General features: G+C 46.1%; 1 protein-coding gene across 9 annotated transcripts in view; it reads right to left on the bottom strand.

Annotated features, from left to right (window-relative positions):
- Window positions 1-20,836, bottom strand: part of shank3a (SH3 and multiple ankyrin repeat domains 3a) — a 189,710-nt gene that overhangs the window by 154,592 nt on the left and 14,282 nt on the right. For 7 of the 9 annotated variants that reach the window (XR_002837898.2, XR_002837899.2, XM_023808941.2 and 4 more), the window contains exon 3: window positions 2,197-2,527. The exons of 1 other annotated variant lie outside the window; for it this stretch is intronic. Coding sequence is in view for 6 of the 8 variants with exons in the window: in XM_023808941.2 (XP_023664709.2) it covers window positions 2,197-2,460 (264 nt within the window). In the remaining 2 variants the exon portion in view is untranslated. Of the gene's footprint in view, window positions 1-2,196; window positions 2,528-14,259; window positions 14,402-20,836 lie in introns of those variants that run through there. One more of the 9 variants, XM_072703522.1, reaches the window with a different exon arrangement.

The raw sequence follows: 20,836 nt of genomic DNA, 5'->3' as shown, positions 1-20,836 counted from the left end.
CTTACTTGGAAGCACGTCTATCCACAGATAATTCAATCAGCCTGACGTCTGTCTGGAGCAGAAGCCAGAGTCCTCAAGTGTCACCAGGACCATGTGGAACCAAACGTGGCAGTTGGTGGCTTATCTGATGCCACACTCAGCTGATGGTTTGAGCCCCCCATCCCCTCACACATGGGCTGTGACTAAAAGCCAAACGTCCCCCTCGTTCTTTGTCAAGGAAGTTAATGTCCTGGCGGGCCTCAGTCACGCTGATCTGCTCGAAACCTGTGTTTTGTTCAATTAATATAATAAAAATCCAGAAAGTAATGTAATGTAACCTGGTGCAAAGCCTTGTGGGAAAGGGGACTGTGACTCTTTTACCAGAAGAAGAGGCTTTTGGTTTGCCTAGTTGCTGGGGTCCATTTGTTGCCTAATGCAGGGGTGCATTCTGCTCAGGTCAGACGATGTCTGTGTTTTTATGCTGCTATGTTAACACTTAGTCAAGAAAACAGAAGAGCAAACACAGCACCCCCCACCCACCAGAGCACACAAACAGGAGAATATCTGGCCAAACTTTACAATAATTTAACTTAAATACATTGAGAAAGTCACAGCGTGGACAGTTTGATTTACTTTGGTTCTACTTTGACTTGGACTGGTGAAGAGTCAACCACACACACACAACCACACACGCGCGCACATGTCGGGTATACCTATCCTTATGGGGCCCGCTCACTCACTTATATGGGAAAAATGCTAAAGATAACTATGACAACCTTAACCCCTACCCTGCTCTAACCATAACCATAAGTAACCTAACAAAATACAAGAGTTTTTGCATTTCTAGTTTTTTCATAGCAGTCACCGATTTTTATAATATAGAGTTTTCCCTTATGGGGACCAGGAAACCGGTCCCCATAAGGGAAAAAATGGATGTTTATCACGTTATGGGGACATTGTGTCCCCATAAGGATAAGTATACCCGCTCGCACACTCACACAGACACGCGCACACACACACACACACACACACACCTGACAGGCAAGGAATGACTTTGGGTCCCACCTGCAGTTTTGTTTTCTGTACAAACACATTTAATCAAATCAAAATTGAAAATCTTATTGCCAGTTCTCTGCTTACTGCCTGGGAGAACAGCAGAAATGACACATAAATTAAGGCTGAAGATTCTATCATGAAACTTAACAGCTCTTCACGAACGTTCTCACAAGTTTCATATCGTCTTTGCAGGGCACCGTGAGCGAGAGCTCCGCGATGAATCAGGCCGGAAAGAGAAGACAAATCTGTTTAAATTAAAGTTTTGTGACCGTAGTAAAGGTCCAAGAGTCACTAATAACTGGGTGTATCCTGAATGAAATGAAGATGGGAATAAGACTAAGGCGTTAATATAAAATCCCATTTCCCAGCAGCTCCTGAGTCATCGTAAGCCCTGCGCTGACCCTTACCTGCCCGCTCCAAGCTGCGCCTTGGCGGCTTTAAAAGCGGCTGAAGAAGAGCTCTTCTAAACCCAAAGAGGAACGCCTAAAGAATATTCCCATGAGCACAACTCGCAGCCAGCGACAGCCGTCCGTGCTCTAAAGAAGAAGTACCTTTCTGGAATCAATCCAGAAATGAATTAAGCACAAGACCAAAAAAAATTAGCATAAGCACAGCTGATGGGCCAGACCCTTGTATGGTGAAGTCGACTCCCGTTAAATGATGCGGCTTCAGCAACAACCCGGATATCAGACTCCTGAGTCTCGTCGGTGCCACCAGAACTTCACAGAACGGTACTGGGGCTCTCGGGAGGTCCCTCGGACACTTGTGTCACTGTGGTTACATTTAGACAGGTGGACCACTTAGGATGTGCGTGGACACATCCGTCACTGCGCTGGAACGTTCTACAGAACCGCTGTGATGTCCTGCTGCAGCGGGCAGGGGGGTTGTGTTACCAGGCTTCACGGTGTGCAGACAGATTCCCCCCCCCCCCCCCCCCCCCCCCACTCCAAGCTCGCCTCGGTGCCGGTCCAGACTCACAGGTACCCGCGTCTTGCCGAGTTTGACAGCACAAGAATAACTCCATCAAACAAACTCCAGCGCTCAGACCCCAGAACGTTCTGCACGCCCTTTCAAACTGCCGTCCCTTTAAGGAGCAGGCTGAAGGACCGGCTCGCGGGGGGGGGGGGGGGGGGGGGGGGGGCGGAGGCTGAGACCACTCACAGTTTGCTGCAGGTCCGGGATGCCTATGCGGATAACCACCGTGCTGCCCTGGGGCTCGTCCATGGGTCCGCCGTAGGTCACCGTCTCGGCCAGGGCGCAGACGTTGTCGTAGATGGGCTCGTCCCTGGAGCTGTCGGAGTCGGCCCGGTCGCCGTTGGCCGTGCACGGCTGCGTCTGCTGCTGCCGCTGCTGCGTCTGCACTGCCTCCTGCCTGCGCTGCTGCCCCGCTGGCTCATGTTTGCCGGCTGCCGGACTCAGAGGCATGCTCCGTGAGAGGGGTTCGGCCGCGCTCACTTCAGAGGGCTCTCATCGCCTCGCCGGGAGGGAGCAGCTGTGTGTGTGGGGGGGGGGGGGGGTTGTAGAGAAAGGAGCGGGGTTAGGCAAGGAAGAGAAACGGGGCCGAAAGTGATATAGGGAGAGCGGGCAAGAGATGGAACGGAGACAGCGAGACGATACAGGTGTTTTCTGGGGGGGTGGGGGGGGGGTCTGCAACTAAAAATGCAGTAAGAATGTATAAAAAGAGTGTCAAGGAGGAAAAAAACAGTATGGTCTGTTTCAGATAACGAGGAGGGAGGAATGAAAGATAAGCCCGGATTAGGGATAATGTGCAAAATAGCTTTATGTCCCTGTAGGCACTGCTGCCATCAGTATAATCAGGCTGAAATGTCATTAATCACCTTTCTTTTGTGCAGGCTCGTTATTTGTGGCCAATTTATTTTATAGTAATATATATGCAAATAGCAGGGCAAGCATAAGCAGGCTGATGAAAATGGCCACTGTGGATCTATAGCATATTATAGTAAAGCCGATACAGACATGTACAATCAGCCCATAACAGCCCATCATGGACGCCCAAACATTCGATTCGCCTGGGTGACATCGCGTGGCAAGAGTCGGTGCCACATCGATCCGGTGACGTGTCCGAACAAAGACGGCGAGAGTGATGGCCATATCGCTCACACTGAAAGGAAATATGCTTTTATAAGTAAATACGCTTTAAAATCGGCATTAGGCTTGCAATCCCATAAGCTTTTGCAAAGTGTTATAATTATCCCGCAACTAATGTTCTGCTCAGATTGAAGTAAACATTTTGAAATAATGAGAGATAATTTGGTTGAATTAATGTGCGAATCCATCCACAGGGACGTAATAAATAAACGTTCATGCCGGCATCCATTAAAAAGCCCTTCATTCCTCAGCCCATCACGAACGGCGATTCCACATTACGGTACGCATATACAGTCACATCAGGACCAAATGGCATTGCGATGGACCAGCATAGCCAATCAAGGGGGGGCGGGCTCCCATCTCGAGCATCACAGAATCCCCTCATGTCATGGTAGCATAGTCGGGCAGATTTCTGGCGAGGGCCACAGGCAGATCTCTTTCCATGAGCACGGGTTCGATAGCGTTCAGAAAAGGAGACTTGAGCTTTTAAGGAATTTAAGGGCTTGTCTTTAAAAATGCTTCATGGGGCCCCTGGTTCAAAACAGGGAGTTTGGGCCGACGCACAAGTGTAAATATGGGTCATGCGGTGAAAACGCAGCTCGAATCTCTCAGTTTATAAAGTTTTAATTAAAGCCAGCCAGCAAAGGGCTAAGACCACTTATACGGAGAGGAGAATAAAAGCCAAGGGCAGGATAAGGCAGGAGATAAACTGAAGCGATATGGAGGATGCTGTGAAAGAGCCGCTTTTTATTGACACGGCAACTTTACTGACACCTAAACAGCTCTGAGGGCTAAACATAGACTGAGGAATAAAGGGGGAGCAGTAGAGCCGCCCGGAGCCATACGGACAGCAGGAGTCTCTCATAGCGACGCAGGAGAGAAGGGGAAGTTTGGCTGGGCGATGGGCAGCATAAGGGAGCCAAGGCACAGGTGTTAGGACAGGAAACACCTCAGCGGTGTGGCTTTTTAAAGGCGACTGAGTTGTGACAAAGACTGACAAACCTACACATTAAAGGCATTTTTTAAATGCGTGGGACAGGAAGTCACCGAGAGACCTTGAACACCTTGAAATAGCCCAAAACACGGCATGTTTCATATGTGTTACATCATCTGAGATGTGATCTAACACAATCGCTGCAGTTAACGACACAGACACTAAGACCCCACAGGGTCTTAGTGTCTAGCAAACGTGGTTTGCCTAGCCGTAACGCAGGGACAGAGGCCATGCCCCCCTCCCTTGCCCTTTATCCTTCCTTGAGGTGGCACTATGACCGCCGCACGCCAAGGCGGAGAGCACCCCCCGCAAGCTAGCCCCCTCCAACACAACACGGAGACTCCATTGGCGAGAGCGGTGGGTGGAATGATAAGCAGCTTCCCAAAGGATCCGGGCTCAAGGAAGAAAGTGAATAATTCATATACGTAGCGCATATACAGAATTTATAGAATGCGTATGCATATTAACTGCCGGTTACTGGAGAAACGCCAGCGCGAGGAATACCAGGATCCGACAGCTCAAAGTGCTCGTCTGAGAAAAGAGCCACAGTTCCTTAACGTTCATGTCTCTGAGCTCTTATTGCGATCCTAGCATTCACCAGATTAACACAGCAATGCTTTCGGGTGCCCGGCGGCCCACTACCAAAAGCCAATCCAAAGACGGCCAGGCCTGTGGGCAGCGCGCCCACATCAGCAGGGAGCCATAAAGCAGAAGCACAGCTCGCTGACCCCGTGGCACGAACAGCGACAGTTTAACCTGCTCAGTAAACATCTCAGCTCTCTGGGATGTTCATTGTTTTGCTTGAAGGACTCAACCCAAGTTGCCATATGGAAAATATTAGCCAGCAGGTGGCGTAGTGGTTAAGGATCCAGGATACACTACCTACCAGCACATTATTGTTCCCAAGGGAGATAGTATTAATAGTTCAAGCTACAACAAACTGGGCATACAAAAAAAAGATGTACATGTTAATATACGACTAATAAAATACCAGTAATGTAATAAATTATAATATTTATAAATATTATACTATTTATGAATAATATAATAATAAATATAAACTACAAATTAGAGATGAAATACATCTTGCTAAGCACACTAAGCATGGCAAAGATGTGGGTGTCACTAATAATCATAGTGAACTAATAGTAGTTAAATGATAACTAACTAAAGTCTTAATTAAATTGCTCTGTGACAGGACTGTAATTCTGCTGATGCTGCATCACATGAATTACACAGACATCAGTGCTCGGGGGTGGGGGGGCAGTAATTCAGCTGGAGCTGTAAGGAGAGAACGTCTCATTACAGGCAATGTACAAGTTGTTTTCTAACTTTATAACCATGACCCACTGCAGTGGCTAAGCAGTCCCACTGCTCCCCTCGCTTGGAGGTGAGGACCAAACTCCGCCGTTAAGACCGTTGATGAAACAGATTCCCAGCAGCGATAAACCTGCCAACACTGTTTCGGCTGAGTTTGGCTGGGAGACAAGAAAGCAAATCGCAAGGAGATAACAGGGCTGGCACAAAAATTTCAAGAAATGACATGTTTGTGTGGCACCCTGCTTGGCGTCTCCCAGAAAGCGACGCTCCTCACTTCCCGGCTGCAACGCGGTCATTAATAATCATCGTGTGTCGAAGTTATGAGGCCATATGAGCAGCAGCTGGTGTCCCCGCCAGCAGAGGACCACAGGACTCACCCTTTCAGCTTGGTGAACATGGAGGCTGTGTGACCGGGATGCATGATGCCATGGGGATCCCCATAACATCAGTTCATTAGCGCCATTGATTCAAACACATGCCCATTGGTCAACACCTTAACAAAGACACTTCTTCACATGCAGCGCGATGGGGGTTTGCAGTGAGTGAACGCCAACACAAGAAACAAATCCTACTGCACGGCACTCATTTGTTAAGGATTTTAACGTCTGTGTTTTTACCACAGCTGCTTGTGGAGTATAAATGTCACGTGTCAACAGTGAAGCGGATTATAATTAATCATAGGGAACACAGTGCAGTTGAGACAGAAGCGTAGGGTAAGGAGCAATTTAAACAACCAATTTTCACATTTACTGATGTGTTTATAAAGAAGCATTTTTGCTGATGTTTAGGGGGGGGGAAACCTCTCGTTTTCTCTTCTACAGCTTTGACGAAGTCACAAAGTGCCTCCGTAGTTAAGGGTGTGCTAGTCTGTAAACTGTTGTCTTTTCATGAAAGTCACCTTGTAGGAAGCTGAAGAACATTTAAAGACATCAAATGATTTCTCAGTTGGACATCTAAAGACTGAAGGGAAGCTAATTCATCCCCCAACTTGCTCATTTAAATTGCCACTAGTCCTAAATACACTGCAACGTGCTGAATACTATTATAGATACCATATACACTGGTGACAGAGATATTGATTATGCTCTTAAATGGAATCAATTGCAATCAGGCATCAAGCATCATCTTTGTTTTCAGTTTCTGTTAGCTGCTTTCATGGTGACAGCCTATGACTATCCAATCCAGGATGCTCGCCAGAGCCTAAGGGCCAGATGGACACAGGTACGAATTCCGATATGCAAGATGCCATCCGGACGCGGTTTCCAGTGAGCCACAGATACTGTGCGAAGTGATTACTGCACTTGAGGAGCACAACTTTTCTTCCCTCAACCTTGAGCACCATCTTCCTCGTTTGTTGTTTTTAGCAGGCGGGCTTCAATTTCCGGATGCAAATCTGCTCTTCGCATGCAATCCCCTCCGACGTCTCTGTTTATTAGCTGGTGCTGCGACTCCGTTGTGCACAGGAGCATCTGACTTCACACTCGGACTGACAAGGAGGATGCGGAACGTAAGGCAGGACGGAGATGTCAGCGGCACTCGACAGGGCTTGGCCTCTGCCGGCCGGTCCCCAGAGTTTAGCTGCACTCGACAGGGCTTGGCCTCCATTGGGCCGGTCCCCGGAATCTAGCAGCACGAGGAGCAAATAATTAATGAACGGCTGGCGCTAAAAATAAGTCCGACATCACAGCCACGTAAGCCAGCATGCGGATGTGAATCAAAGCCACCGTTCAATTCTTGGCCAAGGCTGCTAGGGAGATCCTGCTGCGGGCAGCCTCACTGCACAATGCATCGTTACACAAGCTCCTCCTCTAATAGTCTCTTGCTTATAACAGCAATAAATACCAAATGAAATGCACCAGTCATAGCTGCTCATAATCACGAAACTTCCTGATATGTCGTAAGTGCCATTATTTTTTGTTTACATCATTCCTACCAAAGCATAACGATAAAGCAAAGATTGCTGAAAGGTTTTAAATTTTGTTCTGCTGAGCATCCTAAAAATAATGAGACGATAAAATCCTGACTTTGGGAAACAGACAGGTACATATTAGTATATTTATAAATATGTATATATTTTGGGACAACAATCTATATGAATGGGAGAATTTGACACTTGATGGGGACAGAGGGAGGGGGGAGGCGGCTCACGGCGTGACCTCACACCTCCACTGTCAGCAATTTCATTCCTGGTCCTGGCTTCTTAAAACTGTCCAGTAACATGATTTTCCCCGTAGCATGTGAGTGTGGGGCCAGTGATGGACTGGTTGGCCATCCATGAGCCCTTTCGCCACGTGCTTCCTGGGACAGGCCCCAGAGGAAGTGGGAAGACAAGTGGTATGAGAGATGGATGGATGATGCTGGACACTGAATGCATATCTGGACACTGAATATTCCGTCTGCTCAAAAGAGATGAAGGTTCTCAAGTATCACTTAGTACCATGGCACCTGATTAAATGATTGAATCACTCACATGACACCATTCATGAAAAGCCAATGAACTTCCTTCCAATCTAACGAGGGCCATTTGTTATCTTCTAAAACAAAACTATTGATCGACTTAATGGAATAACCGGGTACATCAGAGATATTCCTGCCCATCAGAAAAACAACTACAAGCTGTCACTTAGATCCCTGAACTCCTGTGTTCTGCATCTGTCCACTCTGGCACTTTCCAAAAGGACTGGCCACCTTAATTCTTAATCCAAATTCACAGGCGTTCACAACACAATGCACGCGTATAACAGCAGGGTGTTAAGGGGAAGGGAGCAGCACCTTGGTTGCCGACAGCAACCAGAAACAGCAACACGGGCAGATTTCAGCCTGTGACACGTGTCACTTCCAGCTGTATGACTAGCTGAATGCTTGGTTACATGACATTACATTCAGATGAGATGAAATGAAAGCAGATAAGCAATGAAACAGTAACTGGGCAGATTTGGTTCCAGTTGCAGCAGTCCCAGATCAAAGTCCCAAGGATGCGGACTTCTCAGAAGTCGAGGGAAATCACCTCTCTGGGTGAGTGTACAAGCACAGATCTCAGCAGAGTCTGGGAGAGATGTTACTGTAACCTCCAGTGATCGTGTTTCAAATTATTTCTCATGCCATTTACCAACCGCGCATTTAAAATGATTTTATTGCCAGTTATTTCATCAATAGCAATTTTCAGAGAAATCATGTGACCAACATAGGTTAAATCAGATGACATTTCATGAAAAGTAATAAAACAGCTTTGAGCAGTAAGGTTTCTCTTTGAGGGAAGCAGGTAAGTTACATTTATAGACTTAAAATTTTGTTCTTATAAAGGAAGAATGTTCTTTATATCCAAGTAGTTGCTGTAAACTAAACAGATAAGCATGCAACCCAAATTCTGTAAAAATGCCATCGGCAGATGACAGCTCAAGAACATAGATGTGAGGATGCATTTCCAGGCGGCACTTTAGAGTATTCAGAGACTTATTTAAACTAGAAAAGTATATTATGGAAAAGAAAGTCATAGCGGTGACACTGGATTAAATGGGATTCGAGAGCCAATCAGATTAACAGCTGACAGCCAAAGGGGGGCGGGGTTTCAGACCCAATAGTCAGTGTCTGGATTTCCAAGAGAAGCTGTTAACTTCCGTAGCTAAATAAATGATTAAAGGGGGTAAATTAAGTACATACACACCTACAGTCATTAAACAAGGCATACACTTTAATATTTAATTAACATATTTTTACCGACTTTATAAGATCAAGAATATTTACTAATCAAAAGTAGACAACTTTCACCTTGTTTCCAAATGTTTAAATTCTAAATGATATTATTATAATTGTATCCAAAAATATATTTTTTCTGTTAAATAGTGTCATTTACCCTGAAAAGACAAGGCTTCCTGGGTAAGGCAGTTCAGCACCACTCATCCCAAACCCAATTTTCTGCAGATCATTTCACTGTGAAATGTCTGCTCGTATCCCATACATCAAACTCTATCACAGTTGTTAGGCCCGTAAAGCACCGACATGTGGCCGGTACAGGGACACGCCTGCTCCCACTGCCAGTGGACCTCCACACCCTGGCTCTGAACAGGACAATTTTTAAGGACGTACGTGTAGAAGGGAAACACAGTTCTGCTCTATCATCCAATTCACCCTCAGTCAGGGATGCACAGGCAACTTCCACGAACATCAACTGTAGGGCGAGCGAGCTTTTTAAGAAAGAGCAAAGAGTTCTGCAGTACACTGTATTTTAAAGGTCACTTGTCAGTGCCATTTAATTATCAAGCTATGGTAGCATATAACGGTAATCATATTTATTCTTTATTGTTTCCATAGCCTTTGCCTGTCAGGGCAATACGGAACTCATTCTGTCTGGTAAATGTGTTTGCGCTCTTTGGAAGCAGTTCGCCTCCCACTGTCCGAAGCCGGCAAAGGTGTCTCTCTAGGCCCCCAACAACCTCCCCCCCCCCAGCTAAAATCACGCTGCAGGCTGTCGACAAACTACTTGCAAGGTGACTCCAGGTGTGAATAAATCTTGCGGTGAAAAGGAAACCAAGCTGTTCTCGCTAAGCGTGCAGCAGTCCAGGGGGGGGCTGGGGGGGGGCTTTATTCAGTGAGCGTATTAATGTCAGCGTTGTGTGAAACCACTCGAAGAAAACTCATCTGGATACATTACACAAAGGAGCGACGCACCATTTACTCATTATTTATCCACTCTGTGATTCACACCGGTCTGTCACACACGCGGCCGAAGCCGCCGGGGCCACAGCGGTCCAGGAATTGGCTTGAAGCCCCGAAGCCGCTACTCAGAGACAGAGAAAAACAAAATGGCCACCTCGTTCTGAAACTGAGTCACAGTCAGAAGCATGGAATTGACGCGATTTACGGTCGTCGCTCAGAGTGGGACATAGGGAAGGACAGCCGGGGAGGACAAACTGGCCGTTAGTGGGAATCACGGTACAGGGGAGGCGACCGATTAATATCCAATAAGCCAGGCAGTCTTTGCTAATGATTCCATCAACATTCAAAACAAAAGACCGCTTGGGTATTATCACAGCAAATGAACACCAGGACTTTACCCTAATGAACTCTAAATATTGTAATGAATTCGATGAACTTCCTTAATTTGAACACATGCTGTATCCGTCTGTCTACTACAGCACCTGAGCTAAGATGCAGGCCATCCACGCACAACGACAGGCGGTGTTTAGTCTCTGCCGGTGACTGTAGATGCTGGAAGGTCACCGAAATTAGAACTCACGTTCTCGGCTCGATCCAGCCGGGGTTAAAGGAAGAGGACAGCAGCTACGGGACCATCGCTTCAGGCGGGTGGCTTCCTGCCTGCGAATCGCCGCATTAATGATCCCTGGCGAGCATGTTGGCGTGCAGTGTCGAGTGGTGTCCCATGTTTGACTTCAATTTGGTTTGTTTGCAGACTGAATCGAAGGACGGCCTCAGCTAGCCTTTGCCCCTGCCCCCCCCCCATCCCCTGGGGCTTGAGCCACATGGGAAAAGAGGCGAAGGGTCGACAGGGAGATTTCAGTTTAGTAGGCAGACCTAGGAGATGGTCACACAATGTGATAAAAACCTGTTATTTTGACCTGACAAGAGGAAGCTCAGTTTTATAAAAATCTATGAAGGCAATCAAAAAATTCCAAAAGTCTTGTATTTTTCTTTTGTCACTTATGGTTAAGGTTAATGCTGGGTGGGGGTTAAGGTTGTCATTGATGGAATTAGGATTATGTGCATAGAAATGAATGACTAGTCCCAACAAAGGTAAACAGACACTCCTCTACTTATGAATGAGATACGTTCCGAACAGCTGTTCGTAACTTGAAATGTTCGTAAGTCGTTATTCAACATCATTTAAGGGTATACGAAAGTACAAAGAACTAGGATGCTGGGAGCACGCACGCTACGCTACTGTGTGGCAGAAGTAGCGGCCAGATGTAGTACTGGGCGGAACTGGCACGCAGGAAAAAAAATTGATGTTGCGGATAGGAAACGGGAACCCAATGAACACAATTTGGACTTACAGTCCTCTTTGTCCGTATGTCTGAAAGTCTGTAAGTTGAAAGTTCGTAAGTAGAGGAGCGTCTGTGGTAGTCTAATCAGCATGTGTGTGCATGCCTGTGTAAGCATGTGTGTTTGTCAGTGCGTGGGAGCACTCTACCCACCCTGCTGGAACCCAGAATCCTCCATAATGAAAGAGCAAAGTCATAAAATAAACATCAGCCTAACTGTACGCCGATCAACCAACATTAAAACCACTGAGAGGTGAATTGAATAACATTGATCATTTCATTACAATGGTACCTGTCAAGGGTGCCATTACATATTAGGCAAGTGAACAGTCAGTTCTTGAAGTTGATGTGTAGGAAGCAGTAAAAATGGGCAAGTGTAAGGTTCTGAGTGACTATGAGAAGGACTGAATTGTGATTGCTAGACAATTGGGTCAGAGCATCTCCAAAACAGCAGGTCTTGTGGGGTGTTCCCAGTATGCAGAGGTCAGCACCTACCAACAGTGGGCCAAGGAAGGCTAACCAGTGAACCGGCGACGGGGTCATGGTCGCTCGAGGATCATTGATGCACATGGGGAGCGAAGGCTAACCTGCCTGGTCTGATCCCACAGGAGAGCTACTGCAGCACAAATTGCCGAGAAAGTTAACGCTGGCTGTGATAGAAAGGCGTCAGAACACACAGTGCATCACTGCTTGCTGTGTATGGGGCTGTTTAGCTGCAGACCGGTCAGGGTGCCCATACTGACCCCTGTCTACCACTGAAAGTGCCTACGATGGACATGTGAGCGGCAGAACTGGACGATGGATCGATGGAAGAAGGTGGCCTGGTCTGATGAGTCACATATTGTGTTATATCATGTGGACAGCTGGGTGCACGTGTGTCATTTTCTTGGGGAAGAGAACAGCACCAGGATGCACTATGGAAAGAAGGTAAACCAGGCAGTGAGATGCTCTGGGGCAATGTTCTACTGGGAGACCTTGGGTCATGGCATTCATGTGGATGTTACTTTGACACCTACCATTGCTGCAGACCAAGTACACCCCTTCACGGCATTCATGGTATTCCCTGATGGCAGTGGCCTCTTTCAGCAGGATAATGCACCCTGCCACACTGCAAAAAATTTTCAGGAATGATTTAAGAAAGATGAAAAAGAGTTCAAGGTGTTGACTTGGCCTCCAAATTCCCCAGATCTCAATCCAATTGAGCATTCATGGTATCTTCTGGACAAACAAGCCCGATCCATGGATGCCTGACCTCATAACTTACAGGACTTAAAGTATCTGCTGTTAATGTCTTGGTGTCAGATACCATAGGACACCTTCAGAGGTCTTGTGGAGTCCATGTCTCTATGGGTCAGAGCTTTTTTGGTGGTACAAGCAGGACCTACACAGTATCAGGCAGGTGGTTTTAATGTTATGGCTCATGGGTGTATAGCGAATCGTGCACATTATCCACAACTTGACTGAAGCGCTCTATAAATGTTGACGTGGCTGTCAGGATAACGCAGCAGGAATGAAAATAACACATGGGGCCTGAGCAGACATAAAAAAGCACGTGAGAAGCCAGAGAGGATAGCAGCACAATGCGGACAAGCCTGGAGCTCCTTAACCACTCCACAAGACACAATCATACTCACTGTCTAATTAAGAGGAACGGGGAGATCATACCAAGCCACTAATGGGTGCTAATGGCCAACTTTCATCTCCCTGTTTTTGTTCCACCTCCCTGCATCTTTAAGATGTTTTCCCAGATAGCTATGACACATCACTGGGTGAACAAAGAGCTTAGTAACAGCACCTGCATCGGCGATTAGCTCTTCAGCTAACCAGCGCTTACTAAGCTGGGTTGCTCAGACACACTTTGGTATGTCACCAGTTAAAGTTGACCAGGTAAATTTACACATTACCCCAAAGGCTTTTTTTCCAGTCCCTAACTATGACAAGTGCCACAAAACTCCACTTTTTGGTTGAACTACAATCACTAATGACTAAGAAATCGATGTCTTAAAGCGCTGAATAATTTAGATGCAGACAGATGTTTCACCAAACGGCACATTTCAGCCGCAGAAGCAGAGATAGCCTCAGACGCCGCTGACTCCATTCTGCCTTTGCTGGAGACACGGGTACGGTGCCCCGACGAGGCCGGAGCTTTAAGCAGTTACTGAAGCGGCTGTTTGCACGGTTCCCCTCCTGAGACAGCATGGCTTTCCTCGAAGAATAACAACAAGAAGAGCAGAAGAAATAAACGGTCGATATCCTGCTGAGGCACGGGTGCACTGGCAATTATTCTTAAGCAGAAGTAATGACCTAATAGCCAGAAAAGGTCCGGAGCGAGATGGAGAACAGCTTCATCCCACTTGTGAGGGAAGAATTTACCTAATAACTAAGCGATTGTCTGGGGGGGGCATGGAGCTGTATGTATGTGTGTGTTGGGGGTGGGCACTGTGGCCTCATACCTCCTGTCCCCAAGCTTACTCCCACATTTCCTCCAAAAACTGGCACCTCTAAATTTACCTGCAGTATGCAATTCTGCATGTGTGCATCCCGAGATGGACTGAAGATGTCCAGGGTGCCTCCTAGCTGCTTCAGGCTGCCTGACACAGGCCCCAGTCTTGTTGTGACCTGCACTGGATAGGAGGCTACGGGAGACAGTACTATACTGTATACTATAGCTGTACTATAGTTATCGACTTCGCCAGTTTTTGTTTGCTGAGTATTTCTGTAATAAGCATAACGCTCACAGTACTCGGTTTATAAAGGCCCGATCGCAGTAAAGGGTATCAAACAAGTCGGCGTGTCATTAACCTCAGCGGGGTGTCTGTTCGGCAGACTTCACTCAGGAGTGCCGAGGGAGGATCCAAACTCTCTGCAGGTAATGATGATTCCTTACGAGACGCTGGTCAATTTCGGCAACGGAGTGAGCTGAGCACTTCACTGTCATTCTGAATGGCAAGTTAATCTGAAGCTTTAGACCGCGACAGTCCACGTGACTCCCCATAAAACAGGGAGGAAGCCCTCCTCCCCAAACCACAAGCGTCTGCGGTGATTCGACCTTCAACCTGTGTACAGGTGTGACACTGCATCACAGCACCTCATATAGATTGGGGGGGGGGCTGTTGGCATCTCCCCGTGTTGCTCTGGTTTCCACCCATTTACATTTATTTACCAGATGCTTTTATCCAAAGCGATGCTTTTTTTTCCAAGAAAGCAGAGTGTTACGCGCCGCTGTTTGTCCGGACCCCGCCCACGACTCCCCGCAACACCGTCCGTCATTTCCGACCCGCGAAGGTGAAAAGCCAGACAACAAGGACCTTCGGGAGCTCTGCTCGATTTTTGGTTTATGGTTGGTTTGCTTTCTGTGATTGGATTATTGTGTATGACGGTTTTTGGTTTATTGGTTTACGATTATTCGCTTTGCCCTTTCCTGCCCTCTGCCTTGGTTTGTTTGCTTTTTGGTTTCGATCTCCTGCCCGGTTTTTGGTTTACGCCCCCTCGGATTCTGACGCTTTGCCCTGTGTATGTTCTGCGTGTGTGTGAGGTGCGTAGGGAGTGGTTGCCATATTTATTTTGGGGGGTTTTGTGTATGCTGTTTGGTTAGGGAGTGAGGTGTAGTAGTTGTTGTTTTTGTTCTTTGATTTCTCGTGCACGTAGGTAAGTTAGATTTGTGTTGCGTTCGGTAGCTGTGTTTCTTGTTTGTTATTTTGGCTATAATCACTCCTGAGTCTTTTTGCACCGGGTTTATTTGCTCTGTCTGTCGCGTGTTAATAAAATCAGAAAAATACAAAAATATACCCCTTTGTCCACGTGTGTTCCCTTGTGCACCACACCCTGTGTTTCCGTTATTCCCCTTTCCCTTCCATTCTGTTACGCCCCAACCCTAGAATGGGGCTCGAAACAAGAGTCAGTCAGTCCCTGGAGTAGTTGGGGCTAAGGACCTTGCTCAGGGCCTGCCAGTGAAATCACGTTGGCGACCCGAGATTTGAACCAGCAACCTTCTGATTACTAAAAAGTTACGCGTGTCTGGACTTTCCCTGCCACTGGGCCCGTTTCCTAAATGCAGTCACTTCCACGCTGGTCTGAAACATCTGTTCAGAACCTCACAGGCATCGTCTTCCACAGCCATAAGCCATGAGTGGCGTGCAATTTATTTATTTATTTGCATCTTTAGGGTTAGAGGGAAATGATTTCTGAGCGGTCGCGTGGAAATACACCAGATACTTCTTCGCAATTCCTTTCACGGCAGGGAAAGCAGACTGTCACGGCTCCGCTTTCCGAGGGCATCCTGGCAGATAACGCTAAGCAGAATGTCCGGGGGGGGGGGGGGGGGGGGGGGCGTTAGAGCGCTGGAAGCAGTGCCTGCAGGAGACGCCCGGAGGAGCCGGCTGGCTAATCACGAGCGGCTCCCGCATCCCTGCCTTGCCGGCATGAGCATGTACAGCAGTGCCGGAAGAATCTTTCGGACCTCATCCCACAGCCGGACCTGTTCCCTTTCACAAATTTTGTGATCTCTCTTAACAGGGTAATTGCATATTTATATGCCAAAATGCATAGAATATGGCATCCCCCCCCACACCTGCCCCCAGGTAAACATGGGATCTGAGTCAGTGGCAGCCTGCTTCTGCTAGAATAACTGCCTGCGATAACGTCCCTGAACTTGGTCCTAAACTCATCCAGGTGAGGACAGCTGACTGATGCCAGGACCATCGAACCATGGCAGCACGCGTCAAGAGTTCCGGAACATCTAAAGGTCACCTGTCAATTTTAAGTAGGACCGGGGGATGACATTTGGTTTCCGGGGAGCGATAGAAACTTCCCATATTGCATTTTTACTTGGTAAACATTAAAGTTAATGTATTTTAGTGGAATACAATACCCAAATTACAGAGAATAACTCAACTGTGAATGTAATCATGACCATCATCATTGTCATCATCATTAGGCCTTCCAGCGCACCTCTAACCAAAATCTTTTTATTTATTTTAAATCATGTGAAACTTCCTGGAAAACATACTCCCATCCAGCATATCCTGGCCAGCATTGTAGGGCAACACACCATTCAAAAGGCACGGTGTTGCATGGTAACTTGCATTTCTGCACTACACTGTATAGGTAGCCAAAAAATATCATTGTAAATTTTTGCCAAATAAACAAAGGAAACAAACGTATTATAAGAATTAACATTTAATTAAAAATATATGCACATATAAATTAAAATAAATCCTTGGAGAAAAACAAAAAAGATTTCTTTGCTAAAACTAGTTAAATTTGGTCATTGATTTTAAGCAGATAGGGTGGATTTTTTCTTCATGTACATTGAGCACATTGAGTTACCTGCAAATCAAAAAAAAAAAAGAAAAATGAAAATTTTACCACAGAAAATTAAATATACACCAGTAAACTCATAAATCGGGAGCATGGAAAGTGAGAACTACCTGTTCTGAATTAGGCCATAAGGTGGCACAGTGGTTAAGACATTGGTTTTTGTGGATTTCGGTTCTTCCCACAGACACAGTAGCAGTCAGACTCAATGCCTTCGTAAATGGGGCACCAATGCAGCCCTGCATCTCTCGTTCGGCTCTCCCTCGCTCCTCTTATATAACGAGGGAGATCACAGGGACATCCACAGCTACAAGGCGTGTTGTTATGGAAACCCTGGTGCCAGGACGCAGTGGTGAGAGAACAGGCACGGGCAGGGGCAGGGGACGGACATACCCGCAGGAACATTCAGGCATCTGGTGTTACCACGTCCTGCTCACAGCCACCCCCAGCTTTCTATCTTCACTTCACGTCAACACATGAGCCGGAAAAAAACACTCGCGCCCCGGCAGAATGGGAGCCGTCGGTCAAAGAAGGAGCCTTAATGCTGCACAAAAGCTACCGTCTAAAAAGCCTGTCTAGACTTGTAATAAAATGGATCACAACAGCAGCCTGGAGTAAAAACCACAAATGCAGCTTGTGCACGGAGGACCCTAGCCTCACTCTTCCTCTCCCCACGTTCTAGCAGAAGGGATCAGTCAAAACGTAAATCAACAGATTCGGTCTACTGAATTAGCTATTAGAGAGAAACGCAAGGGGTTGTGCGGATTTACCTGGAGTCTCTCATCAGCCAGCTGGAAGGTCACCGAGAAGAGTCCTGCTTGTTTTAAACACACCCTTTACGTCACATGTCACAGACGTGTCACGTCCAAAGAGATGTACTGTGAGAAAACAGGGTCAGACAGTCCCTGGATCAATTTGGGGTTAAGGGTCTTGCTCAGGGGCCTAATGGTGAAATTGCTCTGCCGACCCTGGGGTCCTAACCCACTGAACCCCACACTGCTCCCTTGGATATGGATGTGTGCAGCCATGGCAAACATTGACGACGATATTTGTGGACACTGGGAAAAAAAAGCGGAAGTGACATTTGGTTCTGTGAATTTTCACAAGTGAAGGACTCGCCTTGACGCAAGTGGATGAATCATGGGCAGATAAGTCAATGTCACTCGGGAAACACTACAAAACATGGCCATGATTTACTGTGTTCTACCCAGCAGCGTAAGGAGGAACAGACATGGAGCGGTGATGTGTCTTTCAGCAGAATGTTAGTGGTTTTGTAGAGGGTACGACCAACAGCATGAATCTCCTTTGACACATTCTTGCCTCATAATGGCACAGCACTGGCCAAGGAAGCCTCAAACCATGATTTACACTCACTTTAAAAGACTGCACACCCAAAGGCTAATTTCTATTTTTCCCTCACAAAAAATGCTTCAAGCATTTCCACAAACTGCGTGGGAACACTGTAAATGTGAGCTTATCATTAACAAGATGCCACAGAAGTAAAACTAACAAGGATGGAACTGATCTTCCTTTGACTCATACGCCACGGACAGCAAACATCATCCAATGTGAAAACGCTGAAACTGTCTTGCTGTTACAAATCCCAGCATATTATGTCCAAATGATAGAGCAGATAAATAAAAACAACTCTCTTGGGTGGCTGCCCCACATGTTATGAAGGAAACAAAAGTAAATGGAGCCAAAGCTGAGAATTACTGTCACATAAACTGCATTTACACCGGCTTCAGTGCTTTTCTGCTTTTAATGTGTTATTTCATTGCATTTTTTAGCAGATGCTTTTGTCTAAAGCAACGTACGATTGATAAGGCAGACAGACCCTGCTCAAGCACCCAATGGTGACATCACTCTGCTGACTTTGGGATTTGAACCTGCGACCTTCCAATCACAGCATCCTAACCTCCTGAGTCACTCCCACCTCCCATAGCAACACGACTCAAATTCACATTGTCATGAGGGAGCGATGTTTCCCATTATATGTCTTTTACATGCAGTACCATCTATCAAATACAATATAGCATCAACTTATCGACAGATGGGATGGGAGCCGAGATGAACATCAGGGTTCGGGAGTCATTTTGAGGATGGAAAACTATGAAACCAATTGTTACTCTGTAGTCAACAGATTCCAGCATCATCCTCAACAAACTCATGAACATGAGGGATAATGTGGTGTTCAGATGCTTTTAGAAGGTCCACTATCTAGTGAGTGGTCTCCGTAAAAAAGCATCATGGCACCAGCTGCATCTCCATTGGTGCAGAGAGATCTCTAATTAAGGATCATTATTCAGGAGATCTTCTCATTTGCATTTCATTACGAATCCCCTGGGAGCCACAATGTTGCGATACCCATGTTGCAATTTCCATGCTTAAACTTAATCACCTGTCTGCTGCTGTGGTTGTCTTGACCAGTGAAAGTTGGTGAAAGTCACTTTCAACAAAATACAGTAGACATGTTTTAAGTACATTTAGGTCCATATCACCGTGACACTGTGGGGAATTAAATTTGTCAGGCTCTATTTTGCTAATTCATATTAGCCTCCTCCCCTAATAGGGCTCCAACTTTAATGTGATTAAGAATAGATTTAAGAACAAATACAAAAAACATGCCAATTACCATTACACAATTTGTCTTAATAAGCCAGAGGGCTTGGCTTAAGCTGAATAGCAAGTAAAGGGTGTATTTGTTGATAAACAAGTGTTACACTGAGCGTCTTGATTTTTAATTAAGCGATCAGCGGAATCAGGCCTGTGCTGCTCCAGAATGATCTACCCAAGCAAAGGTCTTTCTCAAACCTTCTGTTGTCATTTAAAATCTTGTGTTGGGCCAGTAGCCGTCTGTCTTCTTCAGTTCCAGAAATGAGCATGACGTGTTCTGGTTGTGGTCCAGTCAGTGTTATGTCACTGAAATGCTTGTCAGAGTAATTGATGGCTTACTCCTCTTCTACTGCGATAGCATCTCTGATCGGCTGCTTAAGGACTTAATGGCAGCTTTTGACACCATAAATTAGTATTTCCATTTGGACAGACATCGGTCATCGTAGACAGGTCATATTTAATATATAGGTATTAAATGCCACACCATTACCAGTTTGTTTCAGTAAACTGGAATCAGAAATGTTCGGTGGTCTGGAAAGCAGTTTCAAATGCTCTGTGATGGATCTGCGCTCATATCCATATGTAACACATGAATTATATCCTCTGGGTCAATCCCAAATTAAATCCTGCTATTATTTACAAGCATTCTGTTAATTACTACTACTTTGCTGACACTCCAAAACTCCAAACGTCCGTCAAACCATGACAAATGTTTCAACTCGAAGTTTAAACCCAACATAAAGGACATAGGAAGACAGAATTTCCTTCTGCTAAACAGTGATAACACAGAAATGATGTTAGCAGCCGCGAAGTTGCTCAGACAGACTTTTCCATACCGTATGCAGAATCTGGATGACTTCTGGGTCAATGTGGATTTTTTAAAAGACCTTGGTATTACAATAGACGAGGGCTCTTATACTAGGAATACATCAAAAGTGCCTTTCATCTGCAGCAAACAGCCAAGCTCAGGATGCTGCGTATGAAGGATGAGGAAGAGCGGTTCCATACTTATGGACTACATGTTCTGCCCCCCAAAAGCTCCCTTAAAGTGCCTTCTTGTTCAGAACACAGCTGTAGTTCTTACCAGCACCAGAATGTGTGAATGCATCAGCCCTGTGCTTGACTCGCCACGCTGGCTGCCTAAAGTTTAAAGAAGTTTATAAAACATTATTTTTAAAGAGACTTACATCGATGGCTTGGGGATCCACAGCTTCCATAAACTCCACCATGAACCAAACATTAAGATCACTCTCCTTACAGGATAATCTACCTGCTCATGTCTATTTATGTAGACAGTAAAAACCCACCATTTTACATTACGAACATGAAATGTGAAGAAGCTTTTTGGCTTTATCAAGGTCTCCGACATAAATCTTCCTTGCATCCTTTATTATGCTGCCGTAGCTAAGTTCACTGGTGCCAATCCACACTGTGCCAGGTTGACATT

This window comes from Paramormyrops kingsleyae, chromosome 1 (assembly GCF_048594095.1).
Source record: "Paramormyrops kingsleyae isolate MSU_618 chromosome 1, PKINGS_0.4, whole genome shotgun sequence".
Classification (NCBI taxonomy): domain Eukaryota; kingdom Metazoa; phylum Chordata; class Actinopteri; order Osteoglossiformes; family Mormyridae; genus Paramormyrops; species Paramormyrops kingsleyae.
Note: the sequence above shows the minus strand (reverse complement) of the source record. Positions and strands in the feature narration are given on the sequence as shown.